At 37.9% G+C, this 24666-nt stretch overlaps 1 protein-coding gene across 4 annotated transcripts in view; it reads right to left on the reverse strand.

The window, feature by feature from the left end:
* Positions 1-24666, reverse strand: part of nrxn2a (neurexin 2a) — a 162975-nt gene that overhangs the window by 116022 nt on the left and 22287 nt on the right. For all 4 annotated transcript variants that reach the window (XM_044139847.1, XM_044139850.1, XM_044139848.1 and 1 more), the window contains exons 2-3: positions 10545-11636; positions 8234-8254 (exon numbers count right to left, since the gene is read on the reverse strand). In XM_044139847.1, the coding sequence (XP_043995782.1) occupies positions 8234-8254; positions 10545-11247 (724 nt within the window). In that variant the 5' untranslated portion in view covers positions 11248-11636. The remainder of the gene's footprint in view (positions 1-8233; positions 8255-10544; positions 11637-24666) is intronic.

A 24666-nucleotide genomic window follows, 5' to 3' on the forward strand; every position in this document is an offset into this window, starting at 1 on the left:
GGAAGTTCATAAAGAGGTTCGGGAGAACAAAAGCATTGTCACAATGTTGGACTGCAGTTTGTGACAGACATCCTTGGGGGTAGGTACGGATGTCAAAGTTCAAACTAAAATATAAGGGGAAAATTAAACTCAAACAGACAAACATCTCAAGGGAGGAGAGGGGAGGCAAGGAGAGAAAAAAACATCTTGACCGGCGCAACCCTCACAGGTAGTTGCTCACACAGATGCTTTTTTCTAATGGAACACATATTGTATGTTTAGTAGATGCAGACGTTTGGGATGTGTTACTGTACATAGAGGCTGCCGTGTGTTGAAAACACCTCGTATAAATAAACCGCACTTGGTAAGGCTCATTCACTGATTTTTATTATGTTTTGCAGATGCACAGTTGATTTTTGAAGTTCTTTGCAAATATATTCATATCCCTTCAACGTTTTTTTTACCTTCTGGCGTATTAAATAAATATTCATTTGTGTCATTTTTGAAGATTTTAGATGACAGTTCAACACAAGAGTGAAACACAATGGTGCATTTAAAAACCTAAACGGTGTGGTGTGCAGTTGTATTGATTTCTCCATGTTCACTGCGGTTCATGTAAACATCAATTTTCAAGTCTTGCCACAGAGTCCCAGTTGGATTTAGGTCTGAATTTAGATTGGACTCCATCAACCAGTTTTGCTTAAATCTGAGCCTTCCCAATGTAGCCCTTATTATATGCTTAAGCACGAGGAAATGTTGAAAACATTATCTTGCTTTGAATTTGATTCTATCCATCTTTTCATCAGCTCTTACCAGCTGTCCTGTCATTCCTATAGTAACGTATTCCCACAGCATAATGTTGCCACCACTATGTCCAACCCTGCTAAAGGTTTGTTCTAGTAGTTCTAACCAGAGCTCCTAAGATAGTTTCATAACTTAACTTTGCTTTAAACTTCTCTTTAATTTCATCCCTGATCGGTTGTGCTTTCTACTTCATGATGACGCTTGCTCACTGTTGTCCACTTAAAAACCTCCGAAGCCTTCACTGAACAGATGGATTCAAAATGCAACCCACACCATTTTGATTTGTTCCAAAAATGAAACCTTCATCTTCCTTCTATTTCAAAATTACATGATCTTGTGTGTCGAGCTGCCAAATAAAAGCTCAATGAAATGCATTACAGTTGGTTGTTGTAAGCCGACAAAAATGCGCAAAAATTCAAGGATGTGAATATTTTTACAAGGCTCTGTATATCTAAATTTTGATTTAGCACAGCTCTGTAAAGGGGAAGGAGTGATACGGTTCATCCCAACAGAAAGTAAATGCAAAGTAACGAGGCACCTTACTGCAGGTGACAATGGATAAAATCCTTGGGGGTTTGCAAGATGTAGACTATGTAGAGCAAAACAGTGAAAATTACATTCCTGTACACCTCTGTTCTGTATCCTTACCTCTTTTGTAAAGCACATACACACGTGAGACACAGAAACATCTCAATAGGTCAGCTGAAAATTGCACGGCGTACGTCATCTGCTCCTTCTGCTACACTTGTGCACATGAGGCCACTGTGCCAATAAACACAAACAGCTCTGCACAGTAAGTCATTTATATTACTCATTAATACTTACATTACCACTACTGTCCCATTTTAGTCATTAGTTAAAACTTTCAGAAGGGCCAGGTTGTAGAAATCTACTCACATGTACAGCTGAACAAGGCTATTAATGCTGCAGCTCTGAGTGTGGAATGAACATAATTACCCCTGGGAGGGTCCTTGCTTGCCAACACGTAGGCTTTTGATAGAGTGTGCCATCGCAAAGCCAGTGACTGAGCCTCTGCTCACTCACAGGTTTCAGCCAAAGCCCGGTCTGCATAGCAGACAAAGAGCTGCTGTGTGCACCCACACTGCGGCTGTGCAATCTACATGACAGGCCAATCTATGCATCAACCCAGTCACCAGAAAGGGAGAGAGGAAAAAAAGTTGGTGTTTAGTCGGTTGCAGATCTCTAATATGTACAATCATCTTCCAGAAAACAAACAATATCTGAATACATGACAGAATAAAGAAGGTGTGACAGAAGGGTTTCAGACTCTGATGTTCAACGATGGAAACACAAGGAGTCAAGCTAAATTGTATTGCTATGTATTTTATTGCTGCTTGGATGGCTTATTATTGCATATTGTACTTGCTTTTGACAAACCTACGAGTAATTCACTTTTTCTTTACCACTACTAGCTTGTGTATGTACAGTACAAAAGCTTTCTCTTTCACTCTCTCTCTAAATGCGACTGGATTAAAATCCAGTTGGTCTCCTCCTCCAGCTTTTCTGCTACAAAGCTGAAGAAAGGTTTTTGACCAAAACATTTAGCCTCCTCACACCACCAGTTTCTGTAGTGCACCGGGCAATGAAAATCCACATCTTTCTGAAACGCTGGCAGAAAAAAAACAGGTCAAGGTGGTTGACTCGCAAACACACCAGTCAGTGAATTAAGTCTCTGACGATATTTCAAAACACTCGTGTGGATTAGGAGAGGTGTCGTTCCTGCCCTTTCATAGAGGCGGCCAACTATTGAATGTGTGCTTCCTACTTTGCTGCGCCTTCCACCCAAATCTCAGTGAGTGGAAATGCAGAGATAACTGGCTCAGACCTGTAGAGTCCCAGTAGAGGAGGAAGACTGTGGAAATAAGCTGCCCGTCCTACCCATAATCTACCAGCTTTCTATTTTTAAATAAGAAGCAAACTAAACCGCTGAACAAAACTACTTTGCTTCTCCTTCTGACTTGGCCTTTATATACGTCAAATCATTTGTTTTTATTGTCAGACAATGTAAAATAACCATTGCTAATTTCTAATTGAACTAGGAAGATGTAAATTGGATGATTTTTGTTCTGAGGAAGCTTCAGGAAATAATTGGTTTGGTTTGTTCATATTCACATTCTGTGAATGAACATTAGAGATGCACCGAGAAATCTGATGGTAACTGGAACAGAATGATTTCCAATATGACCAACTGCTTTGAAATACAATAATAATAATAATAATAATACAGGAATAAACAAATGCACTAAACCTTAGTGCTACAAGGTTGCAAAAAGCACAAGACTCTTCAGTGTGGAAGCTGTAACAGATGGAAGATTTTTCTCATTTTAGGGATGAGTGAGCAGCAAAAAGAAGCAACATAAAAGAAACTATTCATCTTATTTCTAGATCAAGTGATAAAATGAAATTCTGTTGCTGATTTAGAGACAAATTAACACATTTTGCAGTTTTTTTTATCTGCTCTTTAATTTCGGTCAGTAGTTTCATATTCAACTATTTTTATGATCTATTGCAGGTTGAGAATACAATCAACATGGGAAAGGATGGCAATCTTTATTCTATCAAATAAAAAAAGACACATAGAACTCCAACAGCACAACAAACAGATTAGTGCCTTCACTCAATGAACATGTATTTTTATATTCTACTATAATATAAAGACAGAAAAAAGCTGATTTTTAATAGCCAACTGAGACCTACTAATAGCATAAGCTGTAAAAGACCTTTACTCATTCATTCATTATTTCTTCCTGGTGTTTTTTCCAGCTCCATAGTCCTTTACTTTTGACAGACTTATTTATTATAATGATTAGTCTTTTGATTATGCTAGACCCGGGGAGCTGGAACTTTTCTTTCAGAAATAATCTGTTAAATTTCACAAATAAATAAATAAATTTCACATAAATTGCTAAAAATGCTGGTAGACTTTGTAATTCTCAAAATTAAGGTATAGTTCAACTTTATTTGAGTGCTCCAAGCAAAGGTTTGTTGCTTACAGTGTTTACAATTAAGACCGTTTAAAATGCCAATTCCAATTGGAAATCATCCACAAATCTCTAATCGGTGCATCTCTAATTCACATCCATGTGCTTTGTATGCATAATGTATATGAATAAAAAAATCCTAACCAAAAACCTCTCTGCTTTGCTACAATAGTCAAGTCCCAATTCTAGCCAAAGCAGCCGATTCCATTACTAAACAGGACTTGGTGAACCAGTTCTTTCTTAGTGCTGGTTCTTTTTTCCACAGCCAGAGGCACCAACCTTGTCACTGTAAAGACCATCTTGGCACAAAACCTTCACTGGGTGAAAGGAACTGTTTTCGCCAGGAGCTAAAGGTAAAGTTTATGAAAACTAATAATCAAAACATTAACAGCATCATGCTGAGTTACACTTTAGCTTCTAATCTAATTTTCTTAAGATGAATTTTTCACACTGATTAGATATATAACATGTGGCTAGCAATGGAATAAGCACACCTGATTATAAGCCGCGCCCCCCCTACATTTTTAAAGGAAACACATTTTGTACATACATAAGCGCACTGGTGTATGAGCCGCATGTGCCTACATTGAAACATGAGTGTTTTTAAAGTTTTAATAATATGCCGTAGCTTTTCTTTCTGAACAGCAGCAATATAGCAAAACAGCACTAACAGGGCTGGTTTAAATAACATACAGTTAAAAGTCACGGAGAGCTGTCATCCTCTTCCTCCTGTGCTCTGAAAACCATGGAAGTCTTTTTCCTCAGTGTCTGTTTCCTTCTTTATCAGCCAGCTCGATTGCTTTTAACTTAAAAGCTGCATCGCATTTCTTCTTGCATTCTTCATGATGAGGGTCTGTTCAAGCTAATTTTATTCATGCACAACTCACGATGTTACATTAGTCTTCCTCTACAGATATATTCCAGCTGTCTCACGCTTACCTTTTCTGCTCCAGCGCCCCTACTGGCCGTTAGAAAAAATTCATAAATAAGCCGCATCGTTGTATAAGCCGCAGGGTCGAGAGCGTGAGACAAAAGTCGCGGCTTATAGTCCGGAAATTACGGTATATTGCTTTTCGTAGCTGCAAAAATCCTTTCTAAATCAAACATTTTCTGCATTTTAAAATTATGGTTATTTGAATGAACCCTGCCTAATTATGGTTTCTAGACCTGTAAATATACTTTAGAGAACAGCTGGTTATGAGTATGTAAAGTATTCACAAACAGACTGTTGTTTTCACATTAATCAATCAAGTTGATGATATTAACATAAATGTTTGGATGGAAAAGGAGTTAAATAATGTGAAAGACATAAACTGTCTCGATGCAATGTGATCTGAGCAGAAATTTTGAATATAACCGAGGGGAGGATCCAACATTTACTGGAAGAGAGGTTTCAATTAAATTAATGCCGAAGCACCAAGCTGGCTCTCTGGCTGTGAAAAATGGAACCAGTTAAGAAGTGGCTCTACTTCTACTTCAGCACTTTAGCTGGTTTGGTAAAAAAGCCCTGTTTCCACTGAGCAAGAAAGCTTTTCACCATTGTTCAATAACGTGAAATAACGGCAAAGAGCAAAGGGTATTCCTTGAGACATTTTCTCCTGTCTACTGCCCATCATGATTTTCTTGATGGGCAAGCACATAGATTTTTTTACTTTTAAAACTATGTGCTTGAGGAGAAAATACTTTTTGGCATGACTTTGTAAAGCGAAAAATAATTTATTATTACAACATTACCCTTTTAAGATGTTCTATCATAGCATAAAAACAATTATCTCCGAATGTTTCAACAAAAAAATAAAGTGGAAACAGTTGGAGATGTTGAAAGGCATCATTATTGTGGCTTTAATTAGCAGACATCTGAGAAGAAAGAGGCAGCACAGACGGATTAGGATTTACCAATTTTTTCTTTTTTTCCCCCCACAAAAAGTACAGCGTTTAGGGGCTAATAGTAATGACGGATTAGACCAAAGTCACGGCTGCTCCAAAATGCAAGCCTACGTGTCCTTTGTCCTTCACAAACTTTAACACTTGTCTTGTCCACCCTCAAACTACAATTGCACTATCAGCATGTGTTTCATATAAATATATATATGTATGCTTAAGATATATATATATATATTTGGAGTGATTACTCTTTCTATTTGCCTCTTGTGGTGGCTTTCCTTATCTCTTGTTCACAGATCTCGCAGCACGTCAGAGGCTGCTGCACTGTTTCGCCGGCTGAGCAGGCTCCGGCGCGGCCTTTGTGGGGACAGATCAATGCGAGCTCGCGTGCCGCATAATGCAGATGGACAACTCAGAGGACTCACCTGCTAATCCGAAAGGTTTTCACCATCTTAGAGCAGCTCCTCAGACAAATAAAGACTACTCCTGTGCCACTTAAAAACACACAGCAAAGACCAAATATAGCATTTGGGTTACCATCTTTGTCATCTCTGTTGGGAGTAGGCGATTTAGGTAATGCATAGATCGGTCTATTTCAGCTGATGCAAGGGCAACAGAGAAGACGGGCTCCTTCTCACAGACTGGTGTGAAGGACAGAAAAGAGGCATCTGGTGAATGTGTTTTTTTCCCCCCCCACTCTTGTCAGTGTTGTTTTCATGCATTCTGCAATGGGGGATTGTTTCCGTGTCAAGCTTTAATCCAATAAACATTCTGATGTGCTCTTTTTTTTGCGCATGTCATTTGATATTCCTTGCAATTTAGCTGTAAGCAGAGTCCTGACATCTTTGCTCACATTAGTAATGATTAATGCCTGCTTTTGCTATTTGTGCTGAGATGAAACCCATTAAATGTTTCAAAATAAAAATAAAAATCACATATCTCTGTGACTAAGTCGTCAAAGCAGCAGAGAATCTACACCAAGGCTACTATCTCTACACATTCTGTCCTCATGCTTTTTGAGCTAATGAGTTTTGCTAAAGTGTCCATATCACTTCAACATTTTCACATTTTGTCAAATTACAACCACGTGCTTCTGTGTATATTGATGAAATTTGATAGGCCAACACAAACCACTGCATAAATGTAAAGTTGAAAGAAAACAGTACATGGTTTTCTTAAATTTCTCATAAAAATCTAAAAAAAAAAAGAACTTTGTTTCAGTGTCCCTGCATGAAGACCAGGGAACTTTAAGAGCTGCATTTGTGTTTGTGACGCTATGATTGTATGCAGTGACATACAGTCATAGTTATATAATTGCTTACTAGACTGCAGAGAATTTTAATGGCTTCTTTTAACCACTATTGTAACAAATAAAACAAAATACTGTAGACTATTTTTTACTTAATATTGCCCATTCCCAAGATTTTTGCTACTCTACACACAAGTTGACTCAATGCACCAGTTAGGGTTATCAGAGTAACCCTAAATAAAATCACATCAAGGCCAGAGGTTTTTTTTTGTTTTAGTTTGTGAAACACTGTAGAAAACCATGCAGAGTTTCTTTTCTGTTTTAGAAAAATATTTTACTTTGTATTTGTAATGTGACAAAATGGGAAAACATTCAAAAGGTATGAATTTTTTTTAGTCTATTTTGCTGTCACATGGCAGGTGTGTGCCAGAGGTAGGACTTCAGAAAACAGGTGTGTGTATGGGTTTGGCATCTTGTGTAAGTTGCGGTGATTTATAACGTGCACCAGAGCAGCACACCTCATACTGGTCTCCTGAGTCCGTTGGCTGCCCTTTCACCAGAACCATGAGTCCTTACTGGGGGGAGATGGATGTATCTCTCCAGTGTCAACTAAACAAATCTCCCAACTCATGCTCAATCTTCATTTCAGCTCGGTATGGGCACCTCATTACAAACCAAAATGTAGTCAGGAGAAGTAGCACAAGCTTTTTTTTTTTTTTTCCCCCTTCATGAAAAGAAAACCATCTTTCTAAATCTTATTACACACAAGTTAATTGTTAAGGTTTCAGTGATAAGTCATGTTGAGATAAGTAATTTTGAGTTTAATACTGCACTCTTACTGACCTCAGCACTTAATGGCACACTAAACACACTAAACCTTATAACAGTAATTAAGATGTGAAAAATATGCCCTGCAGAGGCAGGAAAAAGAAGGATTCATAAATAATTGAATTGTAACTTTGCACTGTCATTTGCTCCTTTATGGAGTTTGTGAATGTTGTCCATATTGTGTGACACCCACGCACTCTGCAGACCTTTAGTCACCTTGAGCACACTGATTATGTACACAATGAGCGTTGAGCACATTAGGCGCTTTTCCCTTTTTGTGACCCTGTGACCGGCAATAGTATGTCTCAGCTCAGCTTAATTTGTTGGATGTTGGAACTGCAGTCCAAACTGAAAATAACAACCTTATAATAACCAAACACACTCTCTCACACAGTCATGCTAAGGTGATATCCTTTGCAAATAAGAACATCACCATAAAACAGGCCACGCTCTCCGTTTGCGCTCATTATCGGATGTATTTCCTTACCTTCAACTTCTCTCTGGACAGCTGCAGGGGAATAAAGAACAGAAAACTGATGTTTACAATGTTGACAACAGAATAATACATGAAATGTGCATACCAAACCGTGGATACGCCATGCTATGTTATATAGCTTCTTGCTGTTGCTCTGAATAAGAAAATACATGCTGGCTAAAACAATTCAGCTTTGCATGGTGGGGTGTGATTTTTTTTTGCCCATTATATTCACAGCAATAAAATGAATACCCTTTAATGGAGGCATTGTATCACATCTGTGGCATATAAATGCATTTCATACAATCACTGTTAAATTAAAAGGACCGCAGTTTGGGATTTTTAGTATTTTAGACTATAAAGAAACCCTGCGGTTGTACTGCATGGTTTCCACGTCAGTCATATTTTTAATGACCAACATTCATAGAACAGCAAACCTTAAGTGCAGAGTGGAAAGTATATTCTGCGTTTACACGTTCCGCTCCGAGCTGCAGGAGATTAAGAGCTCACTTTATAATGCTAAATTCTTTGCTCAGCGTTTTCCAGAAGAAGAAAATGACATCCATTTTGGGAGGCCCGTTAGATGTCTGAGCATTTAAAAAAGAAAAAAAAAAAAGACGATGCGAACACCGATCACATTAGACGGCTTAAATCCTCTGTCTTGTGAAGATAACTGTTTCACCGAGCAGCCTGTGAGCACTGCTGGAGCGTACTTTGTCTTGGATTGCTGTTAAGTGGGCTTTATTGATTATCCCCAGGAGCTCAATGAGAGTTTGAACTATATGTTTAGAAGGGGATATTAATAACATATTGGTACCATTTACGGGCCAAACAAATGCAGCTGATGGTAGCATCTGCCATTTAGCGCAAAAGAATTACAAAAGACTGCTCCACTCAGAAGTCTGCATGCACATCATATTATGGGCGTGTTTGTCATGTTAACATAACAAACCACTCTGTTTAGTTTTTTTTTCCAGGGTGGAGTGAATACTAAACATACATCTTCGATGATTTTTAATCCACACAATCAAAAAAATATACACATCTCTGCTAAAATTAGGCTAGTGCCCTCTTCGGAGCCATCAACAAGTTTAAAGTACAATCTGGATTGAATATTTTACAATTCTCTGAGGCAGAAAGGGTAGAGATTGTTAAAATGAGTTGATTTCCAAGCACAAAGCCACCTGTGTCCATCTTAAGCTTTGGAACGGTTGCACCAGTCGCCAACCACAGTAGATCCTGTGTCATAGGACGAAAGAGATGGCATCACCGTTCTTAATGTTTTATTGCTACTATCTTTACTCAGTTGTACTTTTACAGTTAATCTGTTGTATAAAATATACTGATGATTGTTTGTTTTTTGTAGTTTTGTATGTGTATATAAAGCAGGTGCTCTTGAAAAGGAGACAATGGATCTCCACAAGATTTTTACCTGTATAAATAAAGGTGAACTCAAAAGGAAGATTATACAGAAAACCAAAGAATGGTGGCAGCATTACTGTATAAAACTATTTTTATTGATAGTTGAGGACAGATGAGGTGAAAGGTCAATCTTGCCTCATCTCAGCAGTTGCCTGAGATGAGGCAACTAACCCAAACATTTGTAAAAACTGGTTTGGTCTGGAAAAGTCCAGTTTAACCTCAAACCTGTTGAAAAAATTCTGAAACACAAATCAGTGCTGATTCCATTCCAGAAAGGAAAACAATTTCAAAGAGCTGTAGCAGTCAGAATTATACTGCTACTTAATTCCTTTTTAAAATTGTCCTTAAAAATGAACACTAAACAAACATTGTGCATGCATGTAAATATTTGAGCATTTTTGAAGAAAGATGAAAATTAACAAATATATTTTGTTAAAGTTGTTTGTATAGTCACTCCACCCTTGAAAAACAGACCTCAAACTAAAAGTCCAAAATATTCTCTTAAGTATGACATAAACAGTGAACCAGTCAGCAAAACTAAAGACAAAAACAAGAATATTAATGGCATATTCTATCAACGTGATTTATGAGTCGCCCAATGTGAAATCAGTGTATTTTGTCTTTAGGCTGTAACAAATCGAGTGCATTTGTATAATAGAACTGAAGATTAAAATTTATTTTCCTGGAGCAGATGTACCGTTTGAACATTTAGGTAATTTTCAGCAGCTGTTGGCAAACTTATGAGGGACTCAGATTAATAATTGCACGAGCCTCAAATTAATAGTTTTGCTATGAATTTTAAAACAGCGTCTGGTCTTGCTTACCGAATGAAACTCTGTCTAGCCTGTAAATCTTTTCACACATCTTGCAGAAAGAAGAAAGAAGACTGGAGTTTACACACCTTCTTGGCAGTACCTTCCCCTAAAGCTGGTATTGATACATTCACAGAGGACCTCTCCTTGGCTGACAGAGCACAGGCCTTGGTTGCTGCAGGGTGAGTATGCCTCACATATGTACTCCAAATCATTGTGCACGGCTTGACCATCCAGCAGCACAGGCAGAGCATCTCCAACTTTCAAATTGCTTACAAAGCCCTGGAACGGGGGCTCGTACTTGACGGTGCTCGACGTCAGAGCGGAGAGACGCACATCGGGTGAGATCCCACCGACGTACAAGTCGCTGGCCACAACCATCTCTTTCCTCTTGGACTTCACCTCGGCCACTTTCTCCTCATTGTCCAGCATTAATCGGGTCTCCCTGTAATTGCGGGTGAGGAGGACTCTGTGCCAACGCTGGTCACTGACGTACGTCTCCGTGTGGAGGGAGGCCGGCTCTGCGCAGTGGATGGTGAATCGCATCTGGAGCCTCCCCTCTGCGATCAGGAGCTCCAAGAAGTCGCAGTTCCCGCCGTCATCCAGGTAGAGGACCAGGGCTTTGGTGATGTTGGTCTTCAGAATAAAGCTCAGCTCGCCTGTCGTCTTAGCGTCCCACTGAGCATAGCGAGTCCACTGACCAGGTACCCCTTCGTACTCCAAGGCTACTCCTGTCAACGCTAAACACGCTAAAAACAAAAACCGGGACACCTTGTGTTCACAGCTGCCCATGATGGTTTCTCTCTGCTTCCTATTGTTGGCGTCTGTGTGTTCTCCAATTTAATCAGGGAATTTTATCTAATGTCTATAATATTTTCAAAGTCACCATAAAATTGGCGAAAGAAAAAAAAAAACACTTGAAATCCTATGTGCAGCACAGTTTGTTCAGCACTGACTGCCTATCCTGATCTGTTTTTGCCATCTCTTGACAATCGAGGCGCATCTACTTTTCATCTGAGGAAGAGAACAAACAATGCGAGCGATCCACAGTACTGTGTGCTTCCTCGTCTTCGCCATCCAGTGACTTGGCCTCCATCCAGCACTGCTCCTGTCAGTTCTCCATGGGTTAGCTAGGCATGCAGCCTAGGTACAGCCTCCACTCTGCTCAGCATCCCAATATCCTAAAACATGAAAGAAGAATGTGTAATGAATAGCTGGAAGCATTATGAGCCTCTGATTGCACAAAAAAGGTAAATAACCTGCATTCATTACCAATACCGTGGCGAATGAATTACAAAAATCTAACAAATTATTAAGGAGGGAGATATGGAGATCAGGGTAATTTATTCAGAAATCAGCAGTTAGAAGCTTTTAAGGGCAACTTTTAAAAACAAAGATTTTGACTAGTGAAAAGATGTTTTCCAATAGTAATGGATTCTCTAAAATCTGGCAGCCTACCATATCCCTTCACAATCAAGCAAACAGAGAAAGCAGCTAAAGTCAACTAATTTCTAAAATGATAGTGGGATGTTTGAAAATTACTCACAAGAATATGTTGGCACAACATAAAGGCTGACTAACTTGAAAAAAAAAAATCAAGCTAACCTAACAGGTTCCTACTGGCACTCAAAGAAAGAAGGTAGAAATCAGCAAAACAAGTCGGTTTGTAAATAAACAAGCAAAATTAAATGTTTATTTTCTGTCGATAAGAAAAGGATCGCTATCACATATTGTACTTAGCAACAATCATTTAGAACAACGCCCCACTGAAGTAACCCCTGACACCACTTCAATACCAGACTAAATCATTAACCAATATTATTCCAATATTTTTCCGTTTCACAAGTTTTCCTAATATTGTACAGTCCTACACAGCAGTACATACAGTTTGATCCATTTATCGTTTATCTTTGTCCTGGTGACATGGGGAGCTCACCTGCACCTGTGTGACTTGGTAATCACACAATGTGAAGCCTTGTGTGTGTGATGAAGGGATACACCTTCATCACACACACAATGGCCAGGCAGTACTTTAATTAGCCTAAATTACTTTCCCACTTTTGGCACAAGAGATATTGGCTTCAACAAAAAGGACATCAGTAAAGTGCCAAAATAAGGTGCGATTACACAATAGTCCCATTTCATTCAAAAGGGATACAGTATTAAAGGATCAAAATTTTTAAAATGTAACATGTGCAGGCTCATGTACTTTAGGTTCAAATGTGCTTTGAAGGTCGCTGGCAGATTGAGTGAAACTGTAAGTTATTTAGTCTGTAGGTTTATGTTGTAACGCTGACATGACATAGTAGTCCTAGAATTGAAGGATGGGAATGATAAAATGGGAGCAGACTTAGTACAACAACGCTACAACTCATAAAATAAGGAAAACTTTAGTTTCAGACTCTATGTGAATGATTCCTTCTGTCTACTCTTCCCAGAATATTTACGTTTTAGCAAGAGAATAAAAAAAAAAACAGTAAGTATGGAGTGTACAGAATACACACCTTAGTAGAGCTAATTTCCCAAAGCTGCCTTAATTCTATTATAATAAGATAAAAGAACAAACCCGTTGTCTGATCCAATTAAGCGATTAAACACAAAATCAACAGCCACAATCGATTACAGTTTTCACAAAAGAATGAAACAGTTGTAGATGTTCATGATTCCTCCAGAATACATTAGCTCACACAGTCCCACCTAAAGTATAATTTATTTAGGGCATTTGATTCCTTTTAAACATCCAAGAATATTTGCAGCTACCAGGGCTTCTTCTTATTAATCAGAGCAAACTGATGCTAAACTCAGCTTCCTAGGGAAAAAAAAACAAAAAAAAACATTTAAATGAATAAAAGAAGTGCAACAGAGATTTCTTGACAAGATCAATCCAAATTTCTTACCAAAGTATCAGATTGCTGTAGGCTGAAAAAACTTACTGACAGACAGGTTTATCAAGGGAACGGCGGCATCGAGGAAGGTCATAAAAGTTGACACTTTCCTTGCAGAATGAATTGCTATTTGTCAGGGTCACGCACGGTGTGGGAAATACGTTTTCTGATACAGCCGGGGTTTGTATTGATTTTGAAAAACAACACATTGGTCGTTTTGTACACGCTGAAACAAGGAGGGCTGCGGCACCTTTCAGGTTTAAAGCATCATCGCATGTCGATCCTCCTCCAGCCTGCACTCATTAAAATGAGCTAGAGGTATTAAAATTCAAACATGAAGGCAGGACAAACAGGTTTTCTTTACAGCAAGAAGACTGTGCAACAGCTCAAACCTATTTATGATTCCGCATGCCACATTTTCTGTGCTTTTTTTTTTTTTACAGTAATAATCCTCTATCTTTTTTTACAGCCAATTCTATCAACATGGTACCCATAGCTAATAGAGACAGTGATTCCCCACAAGAGCTATGAGAGGCAACTCGGTCAATGTCATCTGTCTACAAACGTGAAAATAAATAAATAAATTTAATCCTTATCCAGCAAACCAGCTGAATCTAGCTCCTATAGGAACTGTGGGCCTTGTCATCTTTAATGTTTGAAAGGAATTTTATAGTAAACTCTTCAGAAACCAAGGCTTTTTTAAAACCACACAGTAGCACTTCACATTATTTATTCAGTTTACGACGACTGTTTAAAGACAGCTTTAGAAAATGAAATAAAATGTCCAATGAAAACCAAAAACAAGAAAATAAAAATCTACAGAAAACTTCTAAAACATTATACAGATGCAGCAGAATTTAAAGTGTCTTTCTTTGTGTTTGCGGAGCCTGTTGCATTACAATACTGTGACAACTTAACAGCAATGCTTGTAAAATGGCCCAGAGCCTTCTGTACATCTAATGGCTTTTCTCACTGGATAACATCCACTTTTTCCATTAAAAGCAGCAGACCAATTACAGATCATGAGCACAATGGGCTCTAGCGTTTATTCGGGGTTGTAAATTAATGTCATTAAATTGGAGACCTCTGCCCAAAACAATAACGAAGCCAAATGTGCATCTCTATCTTCTGCCAACCGACAAACCCTGAAAACATGAATTTAATCCACTCAGCCTGCTGGATTTTCTTCTTAAATTGAATAAAAGACGAATAGAAACAGAACATCTTCAAAATAAAATATGCCTGGTAACACTTTACAATGGAAAGCTTTATTCACACGGAGGCTCTCAAAATTACACACACCCTTTGTGAAAACTGTGTGCATGTTTTATTGCTTCAAAGGTTTGCACCCATAAAATGTTTATTCTGTTTATCCTGTAAAATTCAACAGAAAACCAAATAAACCCTTTGAAACATGGGGGGAAAAAAACTATAAAAATTAATTACATAAATTTGCACATTTTGATGCCACATCTTAACTCAGTGATCTTCCTTGCAAAGTATCTCAGTTTGCATTAATTTAATCTATACAACACCTTTCTAGCATTTTTGTCATAAGGGAGATGTAAGCAACTCCAGGATAATTTCTTTGGGTGGCAATAATTCTGCCTGATAACCACATTCCTCAGCTTAGGAACCTTAAAGCTGGTTATCACCTATAGAACGTTACCAGTGAATGCTGGAAATACCTGCAGCTGCCGCACTGTTGCTAAAACAATGGTTGCCATGTGAGATTGCCTTTAAAACAATCTCAGATAAATCTCCAGTTTCTGTAATGTCACTGATAACCCAATTTGTCCAATTATTTAATGAGTCTTTATTGAGCCGTGGTATATAAATGCCATGCATCTTCTCCAGACTAACATCTCACTGAGATCCATCAGATCATCTGCACCCAGGACTAACTGTACCGTTAGTCCTGGGTACTATTTGACTCAGTATCTCTTTATAAAGATACTGAGTTCAAATGAACTCAAAATGAGTCAAATGAACATTGTTCTTTTATTCTATGAACTACTGACAACATTTCTCCAAACTCCCAACCAAAAATGTAGATTTTTTTTGCAGAAAATGAGAAATGGTCAAATTAATGAAAAAGATTAAGTGCTTTCAGACCTCAAATAGTGCAAAGAAAACAAGTTCACATTCATTTGGAAACAACAATACTAATGTTCAAATTCAGGAAGAGTTCAGAAATCAAGATTTGGTGGAATAACCAGGAGGATTTCAATGGGGTTCAATGCAGAGGTTTTTTGGGTTTATTTTCTAGAGATGTATATAGTTCAAATTAAAGACAGTGGCGATTTTTATCCATATTAAGGCACTAATAACACAATGAGAGAACAGGGCTGTGTGCCATCATGTATTATTAAACCCTGACAAATCCATTGCACTGCACTGTACACCCATTAACCAACATTTATATAACAAACATTAAGAGTAATATTAAATGCATTCCCTGGTAAATACTGGAATGCATATGAACAATGATTGTGCATTGTTTATATTTAAAAGCCTGCGTAAAAAAACTAAGCAGCTCAGAAAAGGCATTGTCCCTTTACATTTGTCTGGCTAGTCAAAATTAATAATTTACAAATAGACTTTATTTAAATATTTTATGGAAAATTAAGAATACAATATTTGTTATTTTCACAAACACAGTTTAGGTTTCATAAAGCAAGTCTGTGGCTATAGGATTCTAACGTAGGTAAGGTTTATTTACAAGTTTAAAAAGTTCTAGTAACAACGATTTTAAAGTAACAAGTTAATGAAATGACTAAAAACAGAGAAATTGAAAACAATACATTGAACAAATTTGTAAAATGTGTTCAATGATGCTTCACTTTCAGGAAGCATCAAAGTGACAGAGCTAACAGAATGCATGTCTATATAAAAGTGCCTTCAGATGCTATTTAAAAGAGTCAATAGTCTCTTTGTACCCAATAGATAGAGGAAATGCTTTCCAAAGTCTCAGTGCAACTGATTCAAAAGATCAATACTGAAGAGTTGAACACAGAGTGCATGAAACCATCAGCAACCTTTGGCTGGTAAACATAAGACCGCCAAGAGGAAGAATAAGTTTCTGGTAGGTTTGAGATATATTGAGGAGCTTTTCATCTAAATGTTTGTACAGGAATATTAAACTTTAAAATTGCCAGGCAACAAGTGGAGTGAAGTTAAAACAGGAGTTTGACAGTGGCTTGTTTATTTGTGCAAGATAAAATTTTTGCTGCTGCTTTTTTTTTTGGAACCTCAATAAATTAAAATCAATTTCTTAAAAAGAGATGAAAAAAAGAAATATAGTAACCTAGTAAAAACAAAAGCAAGACTAATGATTTGCAGGTCAGGTTTTGACAACAGCTGCCTTATTAGATTTATTTCTTATCTGGGAAAAGCAATCTTGAATTGCAATTACTTTAAAAAAAAGAAACGAGTGCCAGATTGACTTCTTTTGACACCCTTTTCAATGCTTTTGTTAGATATTAAATTAGTTCATATTTCATCAATGTATTAAAGATTTTGGACTGCAGTCTGATGAACAAAAAATCTTTCCTGAAGCTAAAGAGAGAATATTCTCTGCTTCTCTTTTGCACACTATGCAAACGTCATGCATATGCAAAACAGATGAAAAAAGTAAATAACTTAATAGACCATCTGTACAAAAGATAAATCAATAGTTTACTTTAGTAATATTAGCCTGTCTTTAAACTTAATGCGTTTGCTATTCTAATTCCTGTTTGTAACTAAATATTAAATGTGGAGCTCTGAATAGGGTTGTATCTATTTTTGTGTTATCTGCGCTGTTTTTAAAAAGTAAAACATAACCATCTACAGCAGGGGTCTCAAACTCCAGTCCTCAAGGGCCGCAGTCCTGCAACTTTTAGATGTGCCTTTGCTGCAGCACACCTGAATAGAATAATTAAGGCTCTGGAGAACTGGTCTACACAAGGTGGAGGTAATTAAGCCATTTCATTCCAGTGTTTTGTACCTGTGGCACATCTAAAAACTGCAGGACTGCGGCCCTCGAGGCCTGGAGTTTGAGACCCCTGATCTACAGTAACAAATGCAATTTAAGTAATAGCAACAAAAAGCTGGCTATCTATTGCAATGACCTTGGAGATTTTATGTTCAGCTTTATTTTAGCACACCCTGATGTTTCCTGTGTACTCCAGCAGCCATTTCTCCTCAGTTCAACTTCAGTCACTTGCATTGCCTCACAGCTGCACCCAGGTTTTGGTCAACCATCTTTTCCATGTTCAGCAATCAACTCTGAAGCTTAAAAATCTCTCACTTGGTCAAATCCTTTTGTTCCCAGCTGTCTGTTTCTTGGTGTTGCCATAGCAATGTATAATTTTGGCCTTAGGTTTTGAAAAACATTCTTTAATTTTGTTTATTTTCGCCTGCCTGCTCTCCTTGCATTTGTGTCCTGCTCTTCATCATTTCATGGCAAAGTCTAAAAATGTTTTTCAAATTAAGCTTTTTATTTCAGAATTTTTAAAGATTATGTAAATTCAGTAGCAGAAATAACTCAATAATTGTTACCTTTGACGTGTTTTCTACACTTATTTTAAAACTACAAGTAGAATTTCTATGCAACTACAAAGTTACTCTATTACAGTTTAATGTAAATTGGCTTAACATAAATCATATTGCATTTATAAGCAAACTTAACTTTTTTTTCTCTTAAAACAAACTACATACAATCTTTTGGTGAGAAGATTTGTTTTTATGGTAACACTTTATTTGACGGGTTGTGAATAAGACTGTCATAACACTGTCATAAACATGACATAACACTTAAACTTTAGCATTAATAACGTAAAGCTACAGAATTTTTAAAGTTTAATCAATAACACTTTTAGAACAAATTTATGTCAGATCACAATTTCTTGGTTAATGTCAAGTTGTCATAACAAAGACATTTTGAATAATGTCAACTTTGAATTAAAAGTTTCATAATTTACCGAATGCCACTTTATGACAACAGTCATAAATATTCATGAAGACTTACTCATGTTCATGACAGCTGTTATGTCATGTTTATGACAGTGTCATGACAGTCTTATTCACTGCCAAATAAAGTGTTACTGTTTTTATTTGCCTCTTAGCAAATAAAAACAATAAAGACTGCTCGGTCAATTTTATGACAGACGTAGCAGAAATTGATAAGCAAAGAGTTTAACACTGCTAAAGAGCAGGTTATAGGAATTTATCATTGTTATGGCCCCTGGCCTCTTGAGGCTGTGCAGGCTCCTTTTTTGTTATGCAGGTTCAGCTGTGAGGGCACACCTTCCTGATTGGCTGCAGGAGAGCAGCCACCCCATTGGACCAGCAGGGAATTGCAAGCCAATCAGGCATTGATGAGCCTCACCTGCTCCCTATAAAAGGCTCCTGAAATTATTCCTCCAGTGGGGCAGCTGGCAGGAAGAGGTTTTGTTAAGCTGTTCCCCCACCTCTGGTGTTTTTAACTGCTTTGGGCAGTTTGAACTATTTTGTTCTTGCTTGTTCTGCTAAGTAGTTTGACTCTGTTTTAGACTGACTTTATACAAGCTAGAAGCTCATGTTTGCTGCTCCCTTTTTGTCCTTTCCTTTGGGTTGTTTTGAGTTTACTTTACAGGACTGCGGCCCTTGTTTGAACATTTTGCAATTTAATTTGCACTTAACCATTCTTGAATTTGTTAGCTCTTTTGTTTTAATTGGGTTAAATTGTATTGTGTTTTGGTTTTGTGAAACCATACGGAATAGGATTAGGGCCACCAATAAAAAAAATAAAAAATTCGGACTTTCTTTAATCTCGGAATTCTTTTTTTTTTTTCGGTGGCCCTAATCCTCTTCCGTAAAACCATATTTTAATTGTAATAAATCATTTTACATTCCACTTTTCCCTGGAAACATTTTTATGTTACCTCTGTATTGGAGGCGTAACAACAATCCTGGAGCCTTTCTCTGTACAGCTGCACACGGTTGGACAACCATGTCATAAAAACTGTATGAGTCATGCTACATGAGCAAAAAGAAGAAAAAAAACAATCTAAACAATATGCTAAATTCATATTTCTTGGACACTGCAACAGATTTGCTAGTTTTGTTACATGCCACATACACACACACACACATATATATATATAAGACAGTCATGATGATAATAGTTATGACACGTCTCAAGAATGCGATATCGTAGAAACTGCTGTCCGACAACAACCATTAATCTCAGGCTGTTGCTACTGGCCATAAAAATGTAGCCGTATAATACATCAAAATCTCAAGGAAGCTAAAAATTTCTACCAATTAAACATAATCTTACCAATCAAAACATTCTCTTAAATATATACAACCACAGTCTTTAAGAGTATTGTGTTGCACAGGAGATAAACAGATGAGCTGCTGCTGAAGCTCAGAGGTAACCAGAGGAAGGGCCCAGGGGTCACCAATTACTGATTATACGTGTTGGTTCCCCACAGAGTGAGTGTTGCAGGGAATAGGACCAAACCATTTTTCTTGATTCTACAAGCTGACATGAAACAACAGGGATCATGGCGTGAGGCTCGCCGTGTTCCTGATCCTCAGCAGCGTGTCAGTAAACACAGTGGTGATCTTAAAGACTCCCTGCATGGAATCAACTTAGCAAACGGGTTAAAGAGCAGAGCAGGAAGTGGACTGTGAAGTGGCTAAACAAAACTAAAACAGCTCAGAGAGGCTGAAATGTGTCCAAGAGATCTTAGAACAGTATAGAACATTTATTAAAAAATTTTTTTTGCTATAGTTTGTGTGACACAGCAGATACCGTAACATGTATGTAATGCTGCGGCACTGTTTAAAATGCATTAGTGAGTTTGACTTAATCATATATGGCGTCTGCGCCTGCTTGTCACGGAGGCATCTTCAAACACTGCGACGCAGACAGAGTTTGTTTTGTTGCAGACACAGCTCAAGGTCTTCTTGTCTTACAGCTTGCCTTCCTTGCACGGATTGGTTTCTATTTAATGCTTAAATAAACTGCACATGCTCTGAAGCTATTCTTTTAAACCAACGTTTATCCAAGCACATTAGGCTTCCAATAGGAAGAAGAATTTAGCATTTGAACCCAATCTTCCTTGTGGCTATTTTTTTTCTCCAGCTGTTTAGCTTTGCTGCTTTCATCCATCATTTTTTTTTTCTATTAGAGGACCAGAGGGGGCTAAATATCCAGTCATTTTCTAAATGGGGCCTGTGAGAGCGTGGATGCATTTCCAATAGGTCCCAATAGGAGCAAATAGGAGAAAAACTGCACTCAATATGCATGCCCAATCTTCAAAAGGTATGGGCGTGTCATGGCTTTGTGCACAGAGTGAGAGTTGGGCGGCAAGCAATGACTTCTCTCTACGCCTCTGTGATCTTTTACCCCCTCAATCTTCGGCGTCGTAGTCTGTGCGATGCTAGCAGCAAAATAGGGCATGTCTTTGGATATTAATTACCGCCATGAATCACAAACATCTAATGAAGTATTCATGACGTTTGGGAGCTGCATTTGAGCAGATGATTCCCTGGGTGTAAGAAGTCGCTCCAACATGCGGAAATGTTCAAGGAAATACCTGTTGGGAGGGGGGAGGGGGACGACTCTTCAATTTACTTTCAAGTTAATGTGTTTTTTTTATTATTTATATCATTAGGAGGAGGTTTTTTTATAGCTTTGCTCCAATAATTGGACAAAAAAAGAGTCACAAAACTGTGTATGTTTCACCCATTGAATTTGTTTAAAGTTTCTCTGTAGCTGTTTGGAAAGACAGAAACAGACTACAAAATTGGGTCACATTTATGGTGAAACTGTTTAAAAACATGAATAGTTGTAGCAGAGGTGGCAGCAACTAGCTACATTTACTTGAGTAACTCTTTGGACAAGAAGGAACCTTTGGGAGTAATTTTATTATGACTACTCCTCAGTATAATTCCTGGATACTCTACCCATTGAGTAATTTCACTGAATGAAGAACAAGCTTGTTTAAATCAAAAGTGAAATAGATATACGCCTGCAGTTTTTGTTCACAACTGTCCAAGTTTCATAATTTTTGTATTGAAAGAAACTGATTTGGAAAACATGTTTCTTTTGCCTGATTTTGTTATTTTGCATTTATGTTACTTGTATGAATTATGCTCATTTTTGTTAAGATATTAAAATTTCCACATAACATTACATTTTGGTCCATTTGATCATGTAATTTTTAAATATTAAATGATTGTTTTGGTCAGTTACTCCATAATTGAGTAGCCTTTTCACCACCATATTACTCTTGAGCAATTTCTTGGATGGCTACAATTTATCTTTACACAAGTAAAAAATATTCTGAAATAATGCTTCTCTTGCTTGAGTACAATTTTTGGGTACTCTATTTTACTCTCACCCCTAATATCCCTCCACTGTACAATTCCTACTTAACAGCAAATCAGGTTTTGAGTTTCTTATAAGGCAGAAACTCAAAACCTTTGGTCGTTGTGACAAGCTGAATAAAACTTAATACTCAGGAAGAAAGAGGATTTAAATGTCTGAATGTCACATGGTGGTTGGTGCCAGACAGGCCTCCAACATTCTCTTGAGTTTACAAAGAATAGTCAAAAAAAGAAAAATAATGTGTGGCAGTCATGTGAACAAAAATCCCTTATTGGTGCCAGAGGAGAAGAGGCAGGCTAGTTTAACATGGTGGGAATTAAACATTAACAGACGGGATGCTGCTACTGTCAGCTAAGAACAGGAAGCTGAGGCTACAAGCTGCAGAGGCTCACCATGATTGGAGAAAAACATATTTTTGGACCAATTAGACTTGATTTTAGCTGTGACATTCAGATAGTTGAGTCAGAAAATGGGATAGAAAACATGAAGACCTGGATCAGTCCTGCCTTGAATCCATGTTTCGGGCTGGTGGTAGTAAGATAATAAGATCGTGGTGTTTTCTTGGCACACCTTTATATTTACAACGTGGTAATATTCTCAAAAATCACTCTGCAGCATGTTGATCAGAAAAATCTATGCACTATTTCAGGACCAAAGGCAAAAAAGGCCATCCAACTCTCCAAATACATAACTGACAAAGCCGACCAGACATTGCACCTAAACCATGCTTTGCAATGTCACTTGATATAGCCATTTATTTTATTGTGTAGGCCTAAGTAGAACACTTTAAGGCTTTTTATACAATCAAATTATTAAACCTGGTACTGCTAATCCATGTTCAGAACTGAAGAAGCTCTTAGAAGTAGTAAAACATCTACCAGAAACAAAAAGAAGGAAGTAGAATTTGAGCATTTATGGACATCTGTTAACCTGTGCTGTCTTCACACGTCATCTGTCAGCACAAGCTATCTTTTTTTTTTTTTGCCAAATGGAGAGCCACTGAGTCACAAAAATGTTTGTTTGTTTGTTTGTTTTGTTTCCTCTCTAAAAATGAATCATCTATGTATCTTCTTGGTGGTATGTTAATTACAGAGTGTAACAAGGAGAGTGATTTCTTCAAATAAACTTGATGTAGCTGTATGCTTTCGTTCACACTAGAATTTTATTTCCACTAACAGCCTCATCAATTTCTATGTGGCAAAACTATGAGAGCAAGGAATGTTATTTAAGAAATAAAATAAGAGACAAAACATTATCCAACAAGTGGAGCCTCAATCACACTAGGAAACCCAACTAGGTCAGCATGTTGGGAAGTGCTGTGCTGTTGCATGGCAGACAAAAAGAGCTGGAACCGGAAGATTTTCACGCTCTACAAACCTGTAAGTCTACCACGCATCGGGATGCACAGACTACACCCAGGAAAACAGTGAGAACTCTTTAAAATACCCTTCTCCCCACTAGTTTTGTCAGAACCGTGCAAACCATATAAATTTCATGCATTTGAAGTACTGAACTAAATGACCTCCCGGTAAAACCCAAAGTAGATATATATATAAACACGTTTTAATCAATGCGAAGCTCTTTGATGCTGTAAATCTGACCTGAATTACCAGCAAAACTGGCAGATCACAGGCCTGTCTGCTTCTAAGGATGGGGCACAAACTATGGGAGACTTTTAATTTCAAACCACAAAAGCACAACATTGTTGCTTGCTTACAGATATCTCTCTAGCACAAAGATTCCCTTTATTTGTCTCTCAATTCTCAACCATTGACCTAACCTAAATACTTTTCAAAGCTAGTTTGGTAAGAGTGACAGTAAAACAAGAACTCCACACAGAAGCCGTGATGCTACAGTCACACACTGACATTCTATTGGCTTAAATCGTTACTAGGCAGATTTGCAAGAGCAAAATAATCCATGAGGAGACAAGAGAAACCTCAGAGTTTTGTTTTGAGCACAAGGAGTAGCACACAGGTGATGGAAATATTTGTGCCAGAGGTTTTAAATCTGAGAGCAGAAATGCAGAAAGGTGAATTTGGAAGCAAGCCAAATTGACTTGAGCGTGAGCGCAGAGTTTTTCTCAGTACATCTTAAACTGAAAATAAGGAATCCTGCACTCAAAATGAAAATACAAAAATGAGAGAACATCACAATAATGTTATCTATTTTCTTCTACAGCTCGGTATATGGTTATGATTCCAAGCCATGTAGTGTTTGTGTCATAATTTCTCTACATCTACAAGAATTGCAGGAATCTCTCACTCCTTGTGATTCACACCAATCTAAACTTGAGCTTTCGCTAATGTCAAAAACGAATATTTGCAAGCCGCTGTCACAGATATTTGTACATTTATGCAAAGTTCCGAGGATGACTATCATAACACTAATGAATATTCATCAACCTTAAATATGTAAGCGCAAAATCTGCTGTGCTAAAGTGAAAGTTTATAAATAGGATGTGCATACAAATGGGATCGAGCAAAAGGCAGCAGGGGGAGGAGACGGGGGGGACTTGTCACTCAGGCACTGATAATGCCTGGGGAGCTACAGCAAAGTCACAAGGACTGCACCCGTCCTCCACCCTGCAGCAGCCAGGACGAGCCACAGAAGGTTGCTCAGCTGTGTGGGGTCGCTCTAACAAGCTGCTACCTCAGTCTGGCCTGGCTGAAGCTTTTCACTCTGCTTACAGGCGGCCTCAGCGAGCTGCGGCTGCCTTTGTTACAACAAATTCCTCCTGTCAGTGAGTCCACAGCGGATCTTCGCCAGCTGTCACAAGGACTTTCTTCCTTTCAACTGTGAGGGCATTTATCCTCTTATGTCATTTGACTTTACATCAATGTTCTGTCATTATGTAAAGTTCTGTACACAAAGATCTATCTTTATGTACAGTTAATATGATAAAGTGCAATGTTCTAAAATTAAGCATTGTTTGCACATGCACAAGACGCTGTTTCTCTA

This window comes from Gambusia affinis, linkage group LG15 (assembly GCF_019740435.1).
Source record: "Gambusia affinis linkage group LG15, SWU_Gaff_1.0, whole genome shotgun sequence".
In the NCBI taxonomy this organism is placed as follows: domain Eukaryota; kingdom Metazoa; phylum Chordata; class Actinopteri; order Cyprinodontiformes; family Poeciliidae; genus Gambusia; species Gambusia affinis.